This window comes from Symphalangus syndactylus, chromosome 18, assembly GCF_028878055.3.
Source record: "Symphalangus syndactylus isolate Jambi chromosome 18, NHGRI_mSymSyn1-v2.1_pri, whole genome shotgun sequence".
Lineage (NCBI taxonomy): Eukaryota > Metazoa > Chordata > Mammalia > Primates > Hylobatidae > Symphalangus > Symphalangus syndactylus.
The window spans coordinates 87941891-87958528 of record NC_072440.2 but is presented as its reverse complement, the minus strand read 5'-3'; the positions used below and the strand labels follow the sequence as shown (position 1 = coordinate 87958528).

The window sequence follows — 16638 nt, the reverse complement described above, 5'->3', positions numbered from 1 at the left end:
TAAAGGAATTCTTTAGCATCTTTAAAGTTATGCATAACAAATTAGCTGTATCTGTAAAATAACAATGCTACTAGGGTATCCTGGGAACTTTTAACATCAAAATGTTTTTACCACGTGCTAGGTGCTAAGCATTCAGTAGTAATCAAACCCAGTCACTGCCCCAAGGAATTTTAAATCTAGAATTAGCGGTATCAAGTGCTCTCCCCTGTCTTTTCAGCAAGATAATAATACATACAAGTGGCTAACATGAAAGAACAAGACATCAGGCACACAGAGTATTAGAGGCCAAAACTGTGGGCCCTCTTGTACTCCCAGCAGGTGCAGCACTTCCCACTCCTAGGTGACTGAGCCGTGAGTAGCAGAAGAGTCAGGCGCTACTCTGGGTTCAACCTGAGTCAAGGCCTGTCCAAAACAACTCTTACACAAGAGATTACATCTGCCAACACTGCCTCAGCAACAGCTCCAACTACAACAAAAGCTAGCCAAATGCAGCTAGATTTATTGTCCCACTAGGGTTTCAACATAGGACTTGATAATCAAAGCAACCATGTATTACAACATGCAGCTAAATGTTTATATTATATAACTTTTAAAACATTTTCATTCTATTTTTTTAATCTGGACATTTAACAAAAATCACATAAAAACACTGGAAATTAAACTCACAGCCTCGCCCTATTAATTACTCCTCAGATTTCACTTAGGAAATTTGATTTGAGGAGGTCTTTGTGTTAAAAGGAAGATTCTTCTAAATAAGAGAGATGGAAGGCTATTTCAAACCTGAAAAAAAGTTCAAAACTACTATTTCAGCCTTTGGACCAAAAAAAGATCTTTTTGGACTGAAAGAAGATCCCTTAGCATCAGGCAATAGAGCAAACAGAAGAGAGGAGGAGGAGGAATGTAAATGGTTAAAAATCATACTCGTGGAGGGCTTTATATGTGTGAGGCAAAGTCTGAGTAATACAAAGGGCCATAGAGAGCCAGCAGAGTATCTTACTTACTAAGTAAAACTCATTTGAACATGTACACTTTTAGTCAGCCAAGCCTCTGGATATCCTATATCCTCTGCTTAGAATGCCAGACCCTCCATTCTTTACTTTGTAGTCTATCCTCTAAAATCTGGCTCTAATCTCTTTTCTTCTGTGAAACATTCTCTCTTATATCCTTGGAGTTAGTCACTTTCTCATCTATATTAATCACAGCACTTTTAAACAAGTAACCAAACACCTTGATTACATGAGCTCTTCATTATATGGGCTCTTCAAAGGTATGAACCATGTCTTGCTCCTCTCTGTATACCTAAGAGGAGAGTGCCCAGAAAGTATGTGATTCAGGAAACAGTTATATCAATGACTTAATCTAAATAAATTTTTAAAAACTATGTTTAGTGGGAGAAGAGAAGGAAAAAGGGGAAAAACAGACTAGTGGACAGGCATGGTGGCTCACGTCTGTAATCCCAGAACTTTGGGAGGCCAAGGCGGGTGGATCACCTGAGGTCGGGAGTTCGAGACCAGCCTGGCCAACATGGCAAAACCCCATCTCTACTAAAAAAAATTAGCTGGACGTGGTGGCGTGTGCCTGTAGGAGGCAGGAGAATCACTGGACCCCAGGAGGCAGAGGCTGCAGTGAGCCAAGATCACACCACTGCACAGAGCAAGACTCTGTCTCAAAAAAAAAAAAAAAAAAAAAAAAAAACCAAAAAACAGATCACCAACTCCTATACTTATTGAACAAAACAAACATATAAGTCCAGGTTAGCCTCATCCTCATGTTCTTGGGGCTCACGCTCAGCTAAAGGACACCAGCAGCAACTACTCTTTTTATAGAAAGCCTTGTCTTTACCTACAGATATACAGCTTTACCCTTGTAGGTCTCAGAATAATAACGACATTCTCTAAAAAACACCATAATACACAACCTTCGTACAATGTGACATATACTAACGAAGTTACATTAGGGATCATTTCCCGACGGTTGGCTCCCCATTCACTGCCCTTCATATTCCAATGCAAAATCACCTCTGTTTATACTGTTATATTTACAGTACTTATACAAAGTGTACTACTCTTAAGTGTGCTGCCTAATAATTTTTTTTTTTTTTTTTGAGACGTAGTCTAGCTCTGTCACCCAGACTGGAGTGCAGTGGCGTGATCTCAGCTCACTGCAACCTCTGCCTCCCAGGCACAAATAATTCTCTTGCCTCAGACTCCAGAGAAGCTAGGATTACAGGCGTCCACCACCACGCCTGGCTAATTTTTATATTTTTAGTAGCGATGGGGTTTCACCATGTTGACCAGGCTGGTCTCAAACTCCTGACCTCAAGTGATCCACCCATCTCAGTCTCCCAAAATGTTGGAATTACAGGTGTGAGCCACTGCACTCGCCCTGCCTAATGAATTTTTACACAGGTATGCACATACACACCCGTATCAAGATGCAGAATGTTTCCTGCAACTCAGAAGGTTTGCACATGGCCCCTTCACCACACAGTAACCACATTATTCTGATTTCTATCACCATTAATTAGGATTCCTGTTCTTCAGCCTCATATAAATGGGTTAAATGGTACGGTCCTTTTGGGCTGCTTTCATTCAATACAATACCTGTGAAAGTCATTCATGCTGTTGCATGTATCAGCAGTTCATTTGGTTTTATCGCTTTAAAGTATTCTGTTACGTAAATATACTGTCATTTATCTATTCTCCTGTCAATGAACATTTAGGCTGTGAACATTTTTGTACATGTCTTTTTCATCAACTTTTGTTCAGTTGAAAACAAATAACTTCTTTTTATTAGAGAGATGGGGTCTCACTATGTTGCCCAGGCTGGACTCTTGGGCTCAAGCAATCCTCCTGCCACATCCTCCCAAGTAGCTGGGACTATAGGCACATGCCACTATGCCTAGCAAAGAGAAATTTTTTTTTTTTTTTTGAGACAGAGTCTCATTCTGTTGCCAGGCTGGAGTGCAGTGGCGTGATCTCAGCTCACTGCAACCTCCGCCTCCTGGGTTCAAGCAATTCTCCTGCCTCAGCCTCCAGAGTAGCTGGGACTACAGGTGTGGACCACCATGCCCAGCTGATTTTTGCATTTTTAGTACAGGTGGGGTTTCACCATGTTAGCCAGGATGGTCTCGATCTCTTGACCTCATGATCTGCCTGCCCCGGCCTCCCAAAGTGCTGGGATTACAGGCGTGAGCCACCGCACCCGGCCAAAATTAACTTTTTAAATGCAAAATGTAGGGTACAAAGAAGTTAATTTTTTCAAAGAATAGGAATTATGACTTTATATTAATCTCCAGTATGGTTCAATACCATATTTCACAGAATCTAAAATTCCGCTGGCTATAAGACATACTATTATTTTATGAATAAGAAAGAAAGCACTGCTAATAAAACTATGACACAGTGCTAAGGCATCACTAATTGTAGCACACATCCTAATTTTAGAGACATTAAAATGTAAAAAAAAAAAAAGTGTGTCAAAAAAAGCATACCTTGTTTCATGCAATTTGATAACATTACAGAAAATCTGTTATGTAATATGAAATACATGTAAAAATACAAAGTATATATGTAAGCTAAGAAGTATAATAGGTCACCCATGAACCTACCACCCATCTTAAGAACTAGATTACTACTAAATGCCTTGAATCTATCTGTGTTCCTTGACTTATCTCCATGCTTCCACAAGAGGTAACCACTACCCTGAATTTTGTATGCATAATTCCCTTGCTTTAAAAAAGTTATCACATAGGTATGTATCTTTAAATAAAATAACTGTATATTTTTGCTTGTCCAATCAATTCCAAAAGTCTTACTGCTTGTTCCCCTGCCTCTCTGTGTAACTACAGACCCTAGACTCCTATTTCATAGACTACTTTTCATTCTCCAAATAGGCCATGTATTTTTGCTCTTAATTTCTTCTTTGTCACCATCAAATGCCTCCACGTTCAATCTCTGTCGAAATCCTAACTTTTTCATGGAGCTTAAATGCTCCCTTTCTATAAGATACCTCATCTGAACTCTTCAGCTTTAATATATCCCATTCTATGTTCCTTAGCACTTAAAGCTCTATTATTTTTAAACACTTATTTTACTCGGTCCTAAATCATAATTTCTTGCTGAGTGAAGAGGGAGTGGGAAAGTTAGAAGGTGGGAACTCCACTTGTAAAGTTAGAAGGTGGGAACTCCTCTGTTTATGTCTCCTTTGCTGTTCTCAATTAGTACAGTTCGGATGACGTTCTGGCCTGAACTCAAATGTTCTACAGTCAACTAAGGCCAAGTTTTACAGTCACATTTGGGTTAGAGCATTAAAGGGTGGGCAATGCTCACTTCAGGTTATATAAACAGAGAAAAAGCCCAATACAGAGGAGGATTCTCAGGAAAAGTGAGCTGAGGCTAAGTTCCACACACTCTCTCTTGTGACCTATGGCTCTCCATTCACTGCAAAGCTTAGAGGATGAAGTTTGATCTTAAGGGACAGGTCTTTTGCCAAAAAGTTGGGGGTATATCTGGTGCCTGACTTGACAGTAAGAATCAAGTTGAATCCATCTTTGAATCCTTATACAACGTCAGGTATTTGTATTTATCAAATGCCTGCTAAATTTTTTGGATGTTAAAATGTCAGATGAGCTACACAATACAAATTCAAATGAGAGTTCTTCAATGAAAGTCCACATAAAAGACCCTTTTTCATGCTCTTCAGCACTGTATGCTGCTTACCTGAGAGATATCCACTCATGCTTTTGTCAAGACTATTAAATTTTTGCCGATATTTTAATCTTGTAGGCTGAGGAACTGCCCACTCTGAGGTCCCAGTCTTGGGTGAGTTCCCTGAGAGTGAAGCAGTCGAGGAAGTTGAGCTATAAAAAAATTTATTTAAAATTTTTATGTTACTAAATAAAATACATTTAATTAAATTTTATAAGACCAAGGCATTAAGAATCTTATATACCAGGGGTCCTGAACCCCCAGGCCACAGACCTGTTAGGAACCGGGCTGGACAGCAGGGCTTGGTGAGTGGCAGGTGAGTGAACACTACTACCTGAGCTCCAGCTCCTGTCTAGTGAGTAGTGGCATTAGATTCTCATAGGAGTGTGAACCCTATTGTGAATGGCGCATGTGAGGGACCTAGGTTGGATGCTCCCTTTGAGAATCTAATGCCTGATGATCTGAGATGTAACCATTTCATCCTAAAACCATTGCTTCAAGTCTGTGAAAAAACTGTCTTCTATGAAACCAGTCCCTGGTACCAAAAAGGTTGAGGACCACTGTTATATACTATAATGGTGACTGCCTTTTCTCTTTTTTTTGAGGATAGACAGAGTCTCGCTCTGTCGCCAGCCTGGAGTGCAGTGGCACGATCCTGGATCACTGCAACCTCCACCTCCCAGGTTCAAACAATTCTCCTGCCTCAGCCTCCCGAGTAGCTGAGACTACAGTCGCATGCCACCACACCTGGCTAATTTTTTTGTGTGCATTTTTAATAGAGACAGGGTTTCACCATGTTGCCCAGGCTGGTCTCGAACTCCTGAGCTCAGGCAATCCACCCACCTCAGCCTCCCAAAGTGCTGGGATTATAGACGTGAGCCACTGTGCCTGGCCAATGGTGACTGCTTTTGCATTTTACATTTTTTTTTAATTTTAAGCAATTATCACTATTCTTAGTAAAGTAAAGACCATAAGAAGTATAAAGTTCCATGAGACTACCGCATATAAAGAACCTGCTCTGTGCCAGACCTTATATTGTACTAAGGCCTTTACAAATATTTCTAATCCTCCCAACAAACTTAAAAAATATGACAGTCCCCATCTTTTAGATGGGTAAACTATGGCTCAGCGATGTTAAGAAAAAACAAGGCCACAGAATCACTGAGTGTTCAAGCTGGGATATGAATGTTGTTCTTCTGGGTCAAATCTAACACTCTCCGTACACTACCCTGAAGAGTATAATAGTGATTTATATGAAGGGTGATTAATGTAATGAATACTGATGCATTTGTGCTTTGTAAAATTTAAAAGATATCCAATTAGTAGAATCTGCTCAAGAAAGAAATTAACAATGTACAATTAGTATGAGACATCTTGGGAAATAAACACATTGTTTAAAGGAAAAGTACACAGCTTTAGGCAAAACAAAAAAAATTAAAAAATAGAATATTTTTAGTTTACATGAAGTTATTTTTTCAAAAGTAAAATGCCACAGACACTTAATAATTCTAAAAATAAAAAATTTATTTTATGTGAGTTGTAAGTAGTAAATTTACCTTAAGTATTTGTACTTGGCCATTATAAAGTAAAACTTAGGTAAGCTCAAAGCTTTAAAAAAATCATTTGTTAAATAAAGACTTCTTACTGAAAGCATAAAAAGTTGTCACAGTTAGGTATTCATACCTACTAGATCCTAAATCAATCAGAGACTGCGCTTTCTGTATACTAGCACCTCCAAATCCTCCCATCATCAGAGTGTAAGACGACCCATGAGGCAATGCTAAAAAAGAAAAAGAAGGAAAAGTATGAAAGAAATTTGTATCTGTTCAAACATAAATAGTTTCTTTCTTTACATGAAATAATGACTCATTAGAAACAAAGTACTCACTTGAAGAAGAATAAGGAATGGGTAAAGGTTGAATGAGACCGGCGGTTCCATTTGGTAATGATGATGTGCTAACAGAAGGCACTAGGGGAGTGGGCATCATTAAGGGAGGAAGGTTGGTCCCTGAAGTTGCAGAGGACAATGATGTTATAGGTGCAGCTGGAGGCAATGGCTGAGGAATGGACAGATTGGGCATGCTTCCCATTCCTAAAGTCAAAAGAAAACACTTTTTCCAGTGCTAGAAAATCAATTATAAAACACATGCAAAAAACAAGTTTACAGTACAGTGGGCAGACTCTATGTTTACCGAAACACACAGATAAATTATCCTTAAAAAACTCACTGCTTTGACCCAGCAGTGAGGGAGGTAAACTGATGCTCTTAATACTAATATTCTGATCTGTATGAACTAAGAAAATACCTAGCAAAGAGTTAAATATTCTCCTCTCTTATCATGAATAAAACTAAGCAGCCTTGGCCGGGCGCGGTGGCTCACGCTTGTAATCCCAGCACTTTGGGAGGCCGAGGCGGGCGGATCACGAGGTCAGGAGATCGAGACCACGGTGAAACCCCGTCTCTACTAAAAATACAAAAAATTAGCCGGTCGTGGTGGCGGGCGCCTGTAGTCCCAGCTACTCGGAGAGGCTGAGGCAGGAGAATGGCGTGAACCCGGGAGGCGGAGCTTGCAGTGAGCCGAGATCGCGCCACTGCACTCCAGCCTGGGTGACGGCGCGAGATTCCGTCTCAAAAAAAAAAAAAAAAAAAAAAAAAAAAACTAAGCAGCCTTTTCCAATTGAATATGAGTCTCCTCAAGGAAAGAATATATTACCAGATAAAATGAGGTTTTTGTGAAAGGATAATACAGTGCTACTAAGTTACTTGACTAATACACACACACACACACACACACACACACACACACACTTCTTCTTCCCTCTCTCTCTCACATACTCCCCCCAAACAAAAAGGTTCTAAGTAGTAGATACTTTATGAGGTCCATTTATGAATATGCATTATTTGCAAGAAAGTGTGTCACATATTTTACTTTTCTTATAAGTACCATTCCTATGAATTCAAGGACTAGTCCTTATAAGGAACAAAGTGATGACTTTTATTCATTTATTAACTGCAGAATACTAATATATAAATATGGTCACACAATGATTTGGTATTTATCTTTAGAATTCACTAAAATAGTGAAATAATTTTGTGGAGTCTGTTGTTTGTTTGAGATGGGGTCTCACTATGTTGCCCCAACTAGAATGAAGTGGCTATTCACAGGTGGAATCATAGCACAGTACAACCTCAAACTCCTGGACTCAAGCAATCCTACCCACAGCCTCCCAAGCAGCCAGAACTACAGGCACACACCCCTATAACCAGCTCTAGAATTCTATATTCTAAGATCTGTAGTGAAGGAACATGTTTCAGATACATAGACATACCTAATTGAATGTTCCATTCAAAATGAGTGCTTCTCACATATAATTATAAGAAATTGCCTGATCAAAATTAACAGAAAACATACCAACTGGTTATCACTGATGAATACGTGAACTTATTAGCCCAAAGTCTGCAACTTTTGGCCCTAAACTTAGATAGCTAATTAACCTTTAAAAAAATTCAACTTACATAAAATTTTAAATTATCTCCCAAATTGAACCATTTCAAGTGAGTTTAAAACTGCTCAAATTTTTTTCTATATTACTCACATATATATATAGAGAGAGGAAACTAAGAATAGTATTTGGGATTGGCTATACCTAGGGAGACCATATAATTTATCACGCAACTAGGAGTTGTAAAAGGAGACACTAACTGGACCAGATGCCAGGACAAAAGGCATAAATCAGAACTGTCCCTAGAAAACCAGAACACATGGATCCCCTACCTGTGACAGTGAATTTAATATTTATTATCTCTACCATGAAAATTAACTTGGAATGTGGGGATTGTCATTTTGTGCTAACAAATCCTTTTCTAATACTTAAATATGCCTAGGGATAAAGTTTAAGTAGCAAATACAGGTATTTAAATTAATACATACTTACCAAAACGAGCAGAAATTAATGGAGAAAACATAGGGGGTTGCTTCATAATAGGAGGGAGAACCACAGGCAACTGTTGGCCTTGAAGCTTCAGTTTGATGAGTTTCATGGCTATGGAGAACTCTTGCTGATCCATCTTCCCATCCTTGTTTAGGTCTGATAAAGCCCTAAAAGGAGCATGAGGTAGATAGACTCGTATGTGGTGTGGTGGTGGGAAAACTAACGTTATTTTGGGGGTTGACAAAGTAAAAATGATGACATGGCATTCACGTGTACATCATCACTAAATTTAAAATATCTAATATGTAAAATATATAATAACAAAAAGATAAAACCTACACTTTAAGAAATACTGACCAGAGATAACTAATAAAACACTGCCTGTCTATACAGAATCTAGAGACCTTTGGGCTGAATTCCACCAGTTTAGGTAGAAAAAAATTCAAGATTATAATACTTCTAAATTTAATTTATTCATCTGTCCAAATATTTATTGAATACTTGCTATGTGCCTCGTACTCTGCCAGGCATGAGAATATTCCAAGTGGAAAGATGGGGTAGGGGTTGTTACTTATTGTAAACGTTTTTAAAAAAACAGGTATTATAGAGAATAGTTCCTTTAAAGAAGGAGCACGGGGGCCGGGCGCAGTGGCTCACGCCTGTAATCCCAGCACTTTGGGAGGCCGAGGTGGGCAGATCACGAGGTCAGGAGATCGAGACCATCCTGGCTAACATGGTGAAACCTTGTCTCTACTAAAAATATAAAAAAAATTAGCCGGGCGAGGTGGTGGGCGCCTGTAGTCCCAGCTACTCGGGAGGCTGAGGCAGGAGAATGGCGTGAACCCGGGAGGCGGAGCTTGCAGTGAGCCGAGATTGCGCCACTGCATTCCAGGCTGGGTGACAGAGCAAGACTCTGTCTCAAAAAAAAAAAAAAGAAAGAGCAGGGGAAGCGAGGACTAATTTGGGGTTTATAGATTATGAAATAAATGAAACTACAAAATAACAAACAGGATTTTGATATTCTGCCAAATTATAAGGAAATTTTTCTCAATGATAATGTATATATCTTTCCTTAGAAAATTCTAATGAAATTAGAAATTTGTCCTAGAAAACTAAACCCAAATTATTTTCAATCATTTGCTCAATAAAATTTATTTTCCAAAAAACTGAAGAAATACTTTTTTTTTTTTTTTTTTTTTTAAAGAGACAGAGTCTCATTCTGTCATCCAGGCTAGGGTGCAGTGACACAATTGTAGTTTACTGCAGCACTGAATTCCTGGGCTCAAGCAATCCTTCCATCTTGGCCTCCCTGAGTAGCTGGGACTAGAGGTGTGGGCCACCACGCACAGCTAATTTTTTTTTTAATTTTCTGTAGAGACAGGGTTCTCATGATGTTGCCCAGGCTGGCCTCAAGCAATCCTCCTACCTCAGACTCCCAAAGTGCTGGCAGAAATATTCTTAATAACCAATAGAATGCAACTAAAAACAATTTTATGTTAAGAGTATATTACAAAAAAAACAAAATACTATCAGAAAATTAGGTTCACCTACAAAAGAAAACACTTTACCATATTTCAGCTAGAACAGGGGCTGGCAGACCTGATTGTAGGAAAAAATTACGTGCTTGATCACCTGGAAGTAATAAAAACAAAACCCAAGCAGCACATTAGTAAATGAAATTATTCCAATGCTTCTGAATAATAATGGTATGCTAATGATTTATTATAATTTTAATACCAATCATTAAAGAATAAATGAAACAGAAACACAAATAAAAATTATTTACATAACTTTAATAAGACAGATATTTTAAAACAAAAGTCACATCTGCACTTCTATTGTATATTAATCAGTGATGAAAGGTTATTCATCTCAGTTTTTCCACAATTGGGGTCTTCCTTAAAAATACTTCCACTTAGTAAAATTTTTATTTAAAAACACTATTCCCTAAAAGAGTTTCAATATAAAAAGTACCAGGTGTTAGGAGAGACAGTCCTCCATGAGTTTCTTCACACTCCTATGTGTCTTGCTTTATATACCAATAATATAAGACCCTAATTGCTCTCTGGACTCAGGAAAAATCTTCCATATCCCAAATTTAAAACAACAAATTAAGACAGTTCCAGGAAAAATAAGAAAGTTAGCATTTCTTTAATTTCTAGAATTCTGATTGATATGAATTTTATCATTTATTAACACAAATTTGATGGCAGTCAAATTAAAACTAATTCTTAGATATCACATAAGGACCATAATTCACAAATAAAACTAATTATAAACACAAACCTGTTATGTAACCTCCTGAAGGTTTGAGGTTATCAAACTGCCTGTCATGCTTAGTACGTTCTTCAGAGGTAATAGCCCACATGTTTGGCCCTCCTGAAACATAAGTGGAAGAAGCTATAGCGTATACATGAGAATGCTTAAAATACAATTCTAAAATGTAAATAGAAATCCCAAGTGTTCATTTTATGACAGTATTTAATATTTGAGTGACACAAAGAGTAGAGCTCTATCATAACCATACATAGCACAGCCCTAAGGCTTTTCACTCATTCGCTCAATTAACGTCTATTGAACAAGTGCTATATAACACTCACTGGAAATGGGCATCAAGCTAAATACTGGAAACAAAAAGATGAAGAAAATATTCCCATCCTCAAGGAATTCATGCTCTAGAAAACAACAGTACTTACAGTATTCACCTGTGAAAAATCCTAAGCCGAAATATATACTGACATAGTTTAGACCTGTGTCCCCACCAGAACCTCATCTCAAATTGTAATCCCCACGTGTCAGAGAAGGGGCCTGGTGGGAGATGACTGGATCATAGGAGTGGATTTCTCCCTCGTTGTGTTTGTGATAGAGAGTGAGTTCCTCACAATAGCTGATGGTTTTAAAGTGTGGCACTTCCCCCCTTGCTGCTTCTCTCTCTCCTGCTGCCACGTTAAGATGTGCTTTGCGTCCCCTTTGCCTTACACCTTAAGTTTCCTGAGGCCTCTCCAGCCATGTGGAACTGTGAGTCAATTAAACCCTTTTTTTCAATAAATTACTCAGTCTCAGGTAGTTCTTTATAGCAGTGTGAAAACAGACTAATACAGATACCAAAATAGCTGTGCCCAAAATAGCTGTGCCAATTCTGAGTTAGAAGCACCAAGGATGAGATAACAGGAAAGGTAACACTGAGGCAGAGCCTTGAAGCTTGGTTTGAATTTTGCCACGTGAAGAGGAGGGATAAGAACATTTCACACCATAAGGGCACAGCATGAGAAGTCAAGGCATGTGCAAGGTGCTGTTAAGTGCACTGAGCAGACTAATAACTAGAGTTAGTAATAATAAACAGGTAGGGTGGAATTCACTGTAAAAAGGTCTTAAATACCATCCTCAAGAGCCTGACCCCATACCCTGGAAGTTATAGAGAGCCATCTAGTAGTTTTTAAATAAGCTTTTAATTTGGAATAATTTAAGATTTACAGAAAATTCACAAAGATAGTACATGGCTCCTATATACCCTTCACCCAATTTCTACTATGTTAACAACTGACACAACCATAGTACATTTGTCAAAATAAAGACATTAACAGTCTGGTATATAACTACTGGCTAAATTAATACCTCCACCTGCAGTGGTGGCTGGTAAACTCCAACAGAATTAAACTGGGTAGTGAAGACAGCACAAGGCACTGTGACTGATCATTCTGCCCATCGGAGCCTCTAGCAAAAGGAAGTAGCCTCCACCTAGAGATAATCCTTGGGATCAGAAGGCTTGACCCATGAAGGCCTAGTGATTCTCTGGCCTGACAGTCTCATTTTCAGGAGGGTCAACTTGAATTCCACAACAAGGTGGGAATAATCTGAAAAGCCTTGCTTGTCAAATAGAAATGGTATATCAAAGAAGATATAGACACTGGCCCCATCAGTATTTTGGCTTAACGTTAAAAAGTGGCAGCAGCTGGGCGTGGTGGCTCACGCTTGTAATCCCAGCACTTTGGGAGGCCGAGGCAGGCGGATCACCTGAGGTCAGGAGTTCGAGACCAACCTGGTCAACATGGCGAAACCTCATCTCTACTAAAAATACAAAACAAATTAGCTGGGTGTGATGGTGGGTGCCTGTAGTCCCAGCTACTCGGGAGGCTGAGGCAAGAGGATCACTTGAACCCGGGAGGTGGAGGTTGCAGTGAGCTGAGATCATGCCATAGCACTCCAGCCTGCACCAACAAGAGCAAGACACCATCTCAAAAAAAAAAAAAAAAAAAAAAAAAAAAAAAAAAAAAAAGTGGCAACTATCCCTCTGAGGGAAACCTTTATGCACATTCCACTGCTTATAGTAAAGCTACTGGATCAATGAAGCCTCAGAACAGAGAAGCTGCAATTTGCTGGTGTTCACTGGGCTGCAGTGGCTATTCAGCCTCAGAGGCAGCTACGCTGAACTGAAAGGAGACATGGGCAGAACCTGGGCTGCTGCCAATGACCCAGCTGTTTGGTTTGCCACTTGGAAAATTACAGATGGACAAATTAAAGACACCCTCCTGGGGCTACAAATTGAAAACAAATCTCAACTGCTAATTGAACTGTGTCACCTAAGTAGACACTTACAGTATGGGCCCAGCCTCTGATTTAGACTGAAATCAAGTATGACTAATACAGAGGATACCACTGCATGCCAAACTGTGACTTGGGGATGGTGGGGGAGGTCTCATTGCAGGTGGCATTGTTCCCTTTGACTCCTGGCAGACTGACTATATTGGACCTTTGTTCCCTCTCTCAGGCTATCAGTGGTGCCTCAAACTATTGACAGTATTTTTTTGTTTTTCACATAGACTTTTTAGAGCAGTTTTAGGTTCACAGCAAGATTGAGCAGAAGGTACAAACATTTCTCCTATACCTTCCACCCCACTTATGCATAGTCCCTCCCATTAAAACATTCTCCTGTTGACACTTTTTTAGGTTACCAATCAGCCCATGATGCCCATACTGTTATGGCCCTTGAAACTAATCTATGTCATGTTTCTTTTTTTTTTAATTTAGAGACAGGGTCTCACTCTGTTGCCCAGGCTGGAGTACAGTGACCCTTGGCTCACTGCAGCCTTGACATCCCAGGCTCAAGTGATTCTCTCACCTCAGCCGCCTGAGTAGCTGGGACTACAGGCACGTGCGACCACAGCTGGCTAATTTTTGTATTTTTTGTAGAGACGGGGTCTCACTATGCTGCCAAGGCTGGTTTCGAACTCCTGGGCTCAAGTGATCCTCCTGCCTTGACCTCCCATAATCTGTGTCATGTTTTTGGTTTTCTGGACCATATGCATTCTGACATGGATGCACTTTTATCATAAAAGCCATTCAACAATGCACGGACAGCCTGATTCTACTTCCATCACCTCCTCCTGGTCCACCTACTTTAAAGTAAGATAGTGTGGTCACTGACTGTAGCTGTCCCCAGAAAGGATTCATTGCTTATTAGCTGCTTCCTCCCTAATGATCAGGGCTAAGGGGTGGGGCATCACAGGAGATATACAGACCTATTGTGAAAATTCAGGATTCTACTCTGACCACTCCTGGACATGATGCATCGTTCTAGCCCCTAACAGCAACTGCAGGCAGGCTTGGTTCATAAACCCTCCAGCTGGGCCACTGACGTAAAAGGGGATCTAGAGCAGGAATTCCCAACCCGCAGGCTATGGACGGGTACTGGTCTGTGGCCTGTTAGGAACCTGGCCGCACAGAAGGAGGTGAGCGGTGGGCAAGCGAGCATTACCACCTGAGCGGCACCTCCTGTCAGATCAGCCGGCAGCATTAGATTCTCATAGGAGCACAAACCCTATTGTGAACTGTGCGTGTGAGGGATCTGGGTTGCATGCTCCTTATGAGAATCTAATGCCTGATGATCTGTGGTGGAGCAGTTTCATCCAAAAACCACCCCCCTCCCACCACCCTACCCCAAATCTGTGGAAAAGTTGTCTTCCATGAAACTGGTCCCTGGTGCCAAAAAGGTTGGGGACCAGTGACCTAGAGGATTCAAAGTTAATTCTGGTTAGGGTTTATGAAAATGTCCCTCTTATATCTAACTCTTCTGGATCACTAGGAAATGGTAAAGTTATGGCTCTGAAATGAGAAATCCAGGTTTAATGGCAGTAGAGCAACAAGAAGGTACCTGAGGAAGAAACGCTTAGACCCCAGGAGGTATGGTATTAAGAGAGGAATTAATGATATTTTCTCTTGTAGAACTGCCCCTGTAGCCTTCTTCTCCAAGAAAAATGCCTTGGTATGGCTCTCCTTTAATTGTTGGAAGCACCTTATGAGTCTGCCATCCCCCATCAGGAGCCTTATCAAGAGTCTATCAGGAACATCAGGAATGACCCCAGCAAATGCATCTCCCGTCCATATCACTTCCAGAGGTCGTCCCCCACCCCCAATCTCAGTAATGGATGAATTCCACCCAGCTGGTGGTGAGGACAAACAAAACAAGTGGACTAATTCGAGCAATCCCTCCAAAAACAAGGACTAGACTCAACTACTCAAACTCCACTGGAAACCCTCAGACTTGCCAGTCATCCAGGAGGCTATGTTAGAGGCACTGTCAACCTGTGTCCCTCTTCTGATGTAGGTCCCACGACAGTGGGGGTTGCAGGGGGAATAACTGTAACCATTTTCTTTCCAAGCATAACCCATGCGCACCCTTGATCGTCTTCTTCTGTGGAAACCATGCATTAACTTGCCTCCCTCCAAAAACACAGTAATGTACATGAAGAGATCTTCAAGTGTTTAAAAAAACACTTCCTCAGTCCTGGAAGGCATTCAGGTCAGCCTCGACTCACTGGCTAGGGTTGTTAAGAGATTTATCCTAGATTTTCTTTTTTGCAGGCCAAGATAACATGTGTGCAATTATGAATACAACCTGCTGTACCCAGATTACTGATTCAGGCCAGGTAGAAAAGCTAAAATAAAACTTAAGGAGAGGCCGGACATGGTGGTGCACACCTAATCCCAGTATTTTGGGAGGCTGAGGCAGGAGGATCCCTTGAGCTCAGGAGTTTGAGACCAGCCTGGGCAACATAGTGAGACCCCATCTCTACAAAAAACTTTAAAAAATTAGCCAGGGGTGGTGGCTCACACCTGTAATCCCAGCTACTTGGGAGGCTGAGGTAGAAGGATTGCTTGAGCCCAGGAGATTGAGGCTGCAGTGAGCAGTGATCACACCACTGTCTGGGTGACAGAACAAGACCCTGTCTCAACAAAAAACAAACAACAACAAAAAAAAAACAAAAAAAAATTGTTTTTTAAGGAGAAAGCCACCTGGCTTTCTAAGGGAGACACTGATGATTTATAGGATTTATTTAGCTGGGACCCTGCAGAGCACAGCTGAGAACATTGCAATCTAAGAACAACCTGCTGCTTGGAGTCCTGTTGATTAGTCTTAATCAAATGCTGCATAAAATAAATCAGACTTAGTCCCAGCCTCTGTTTTGTCAGATTAATCGGAGTGGCCAACTTAGTGGTATGTATACTCATGAGAAAATTTGCTACAAGTCAAGACAATGGAGAAACAAGGGAGAGGAACTCTTGGGAGACACTTCTCCATGAGTTTCTCATGTTTCTGTACGTCTTCTAAAGCAAAGGATTGATAGCTTTTGTTCCAGACTCTTTGAGGATGTCTGCATTGCAAATACAGGGGTTTCTTCCTGAGCTTGGGATTAGCTTTTTGTTGTCCACTCTTCCCATGTGGTTATACCAGCTCTCTGAGGTTTTTGTAAAGCTCTGCACATTCAACATGACTAATCACCATCTATACTTCTGACTACCTTTACAATGTATTCCATTTCTGCCAATAAGGAACCAAATATGTTTAGGTATACAAACTCATACATAATTCCTGCTTGTATTGTATAAAAATCTGCCTTACAAAGACAATTTTCCAGGAATGTATATCATTGAAAAGTAGGTGCTCACTATAATTTTTAACACTAATATGGATTTAACAAATTATTCTTAGTCCTAA

At 40.2% G+C, this 16638-nt stretch overlaps 1 protein-coding gene across 15 annotated transcripts in view; it reads right to left on the bottom strand.

Moving 5' to 3' along the window:
• The window catches only part of ITSN2 (intersectin 2), a 158579-nt gene that overhangs the window by 103811 nt on the left and 38130 nt on the right, over positions 1-16638 (bottom strand). For 13 of the 15 annotated variants that reach the window (XM_063623891.1, XM_063623889.1, XM_055253700.2 and 10 more), the window contains exons 3-8: positions 10929-11021; positions 10211-10274; positions 8646-8809; positions 6598-6801; positions 6393-6489; positions 4722-4861 (exon numbers count right to left, since the gene is read on the bottom strand). In XM_063623891.1, coding sequence (XP_063479961.1) covers positions 4722-4861; positions 6393-6489; positions 6598-6801; positions 8646-8809; positions 10211-10274; positions 10929-11021 — 762 coding nt within the window. Of the gene's footprint in view, positions 1-4721; positions 4862-6392; positions 6490-6597; positions 6802-8645; positions 8810-10210; positions 10275-10928; positions 11023-16638 lie in introns of those variants that run through there. The other 2 variants (XM_055253707.2, XM_063623895.1) reach the window with 1 other exon arrangement.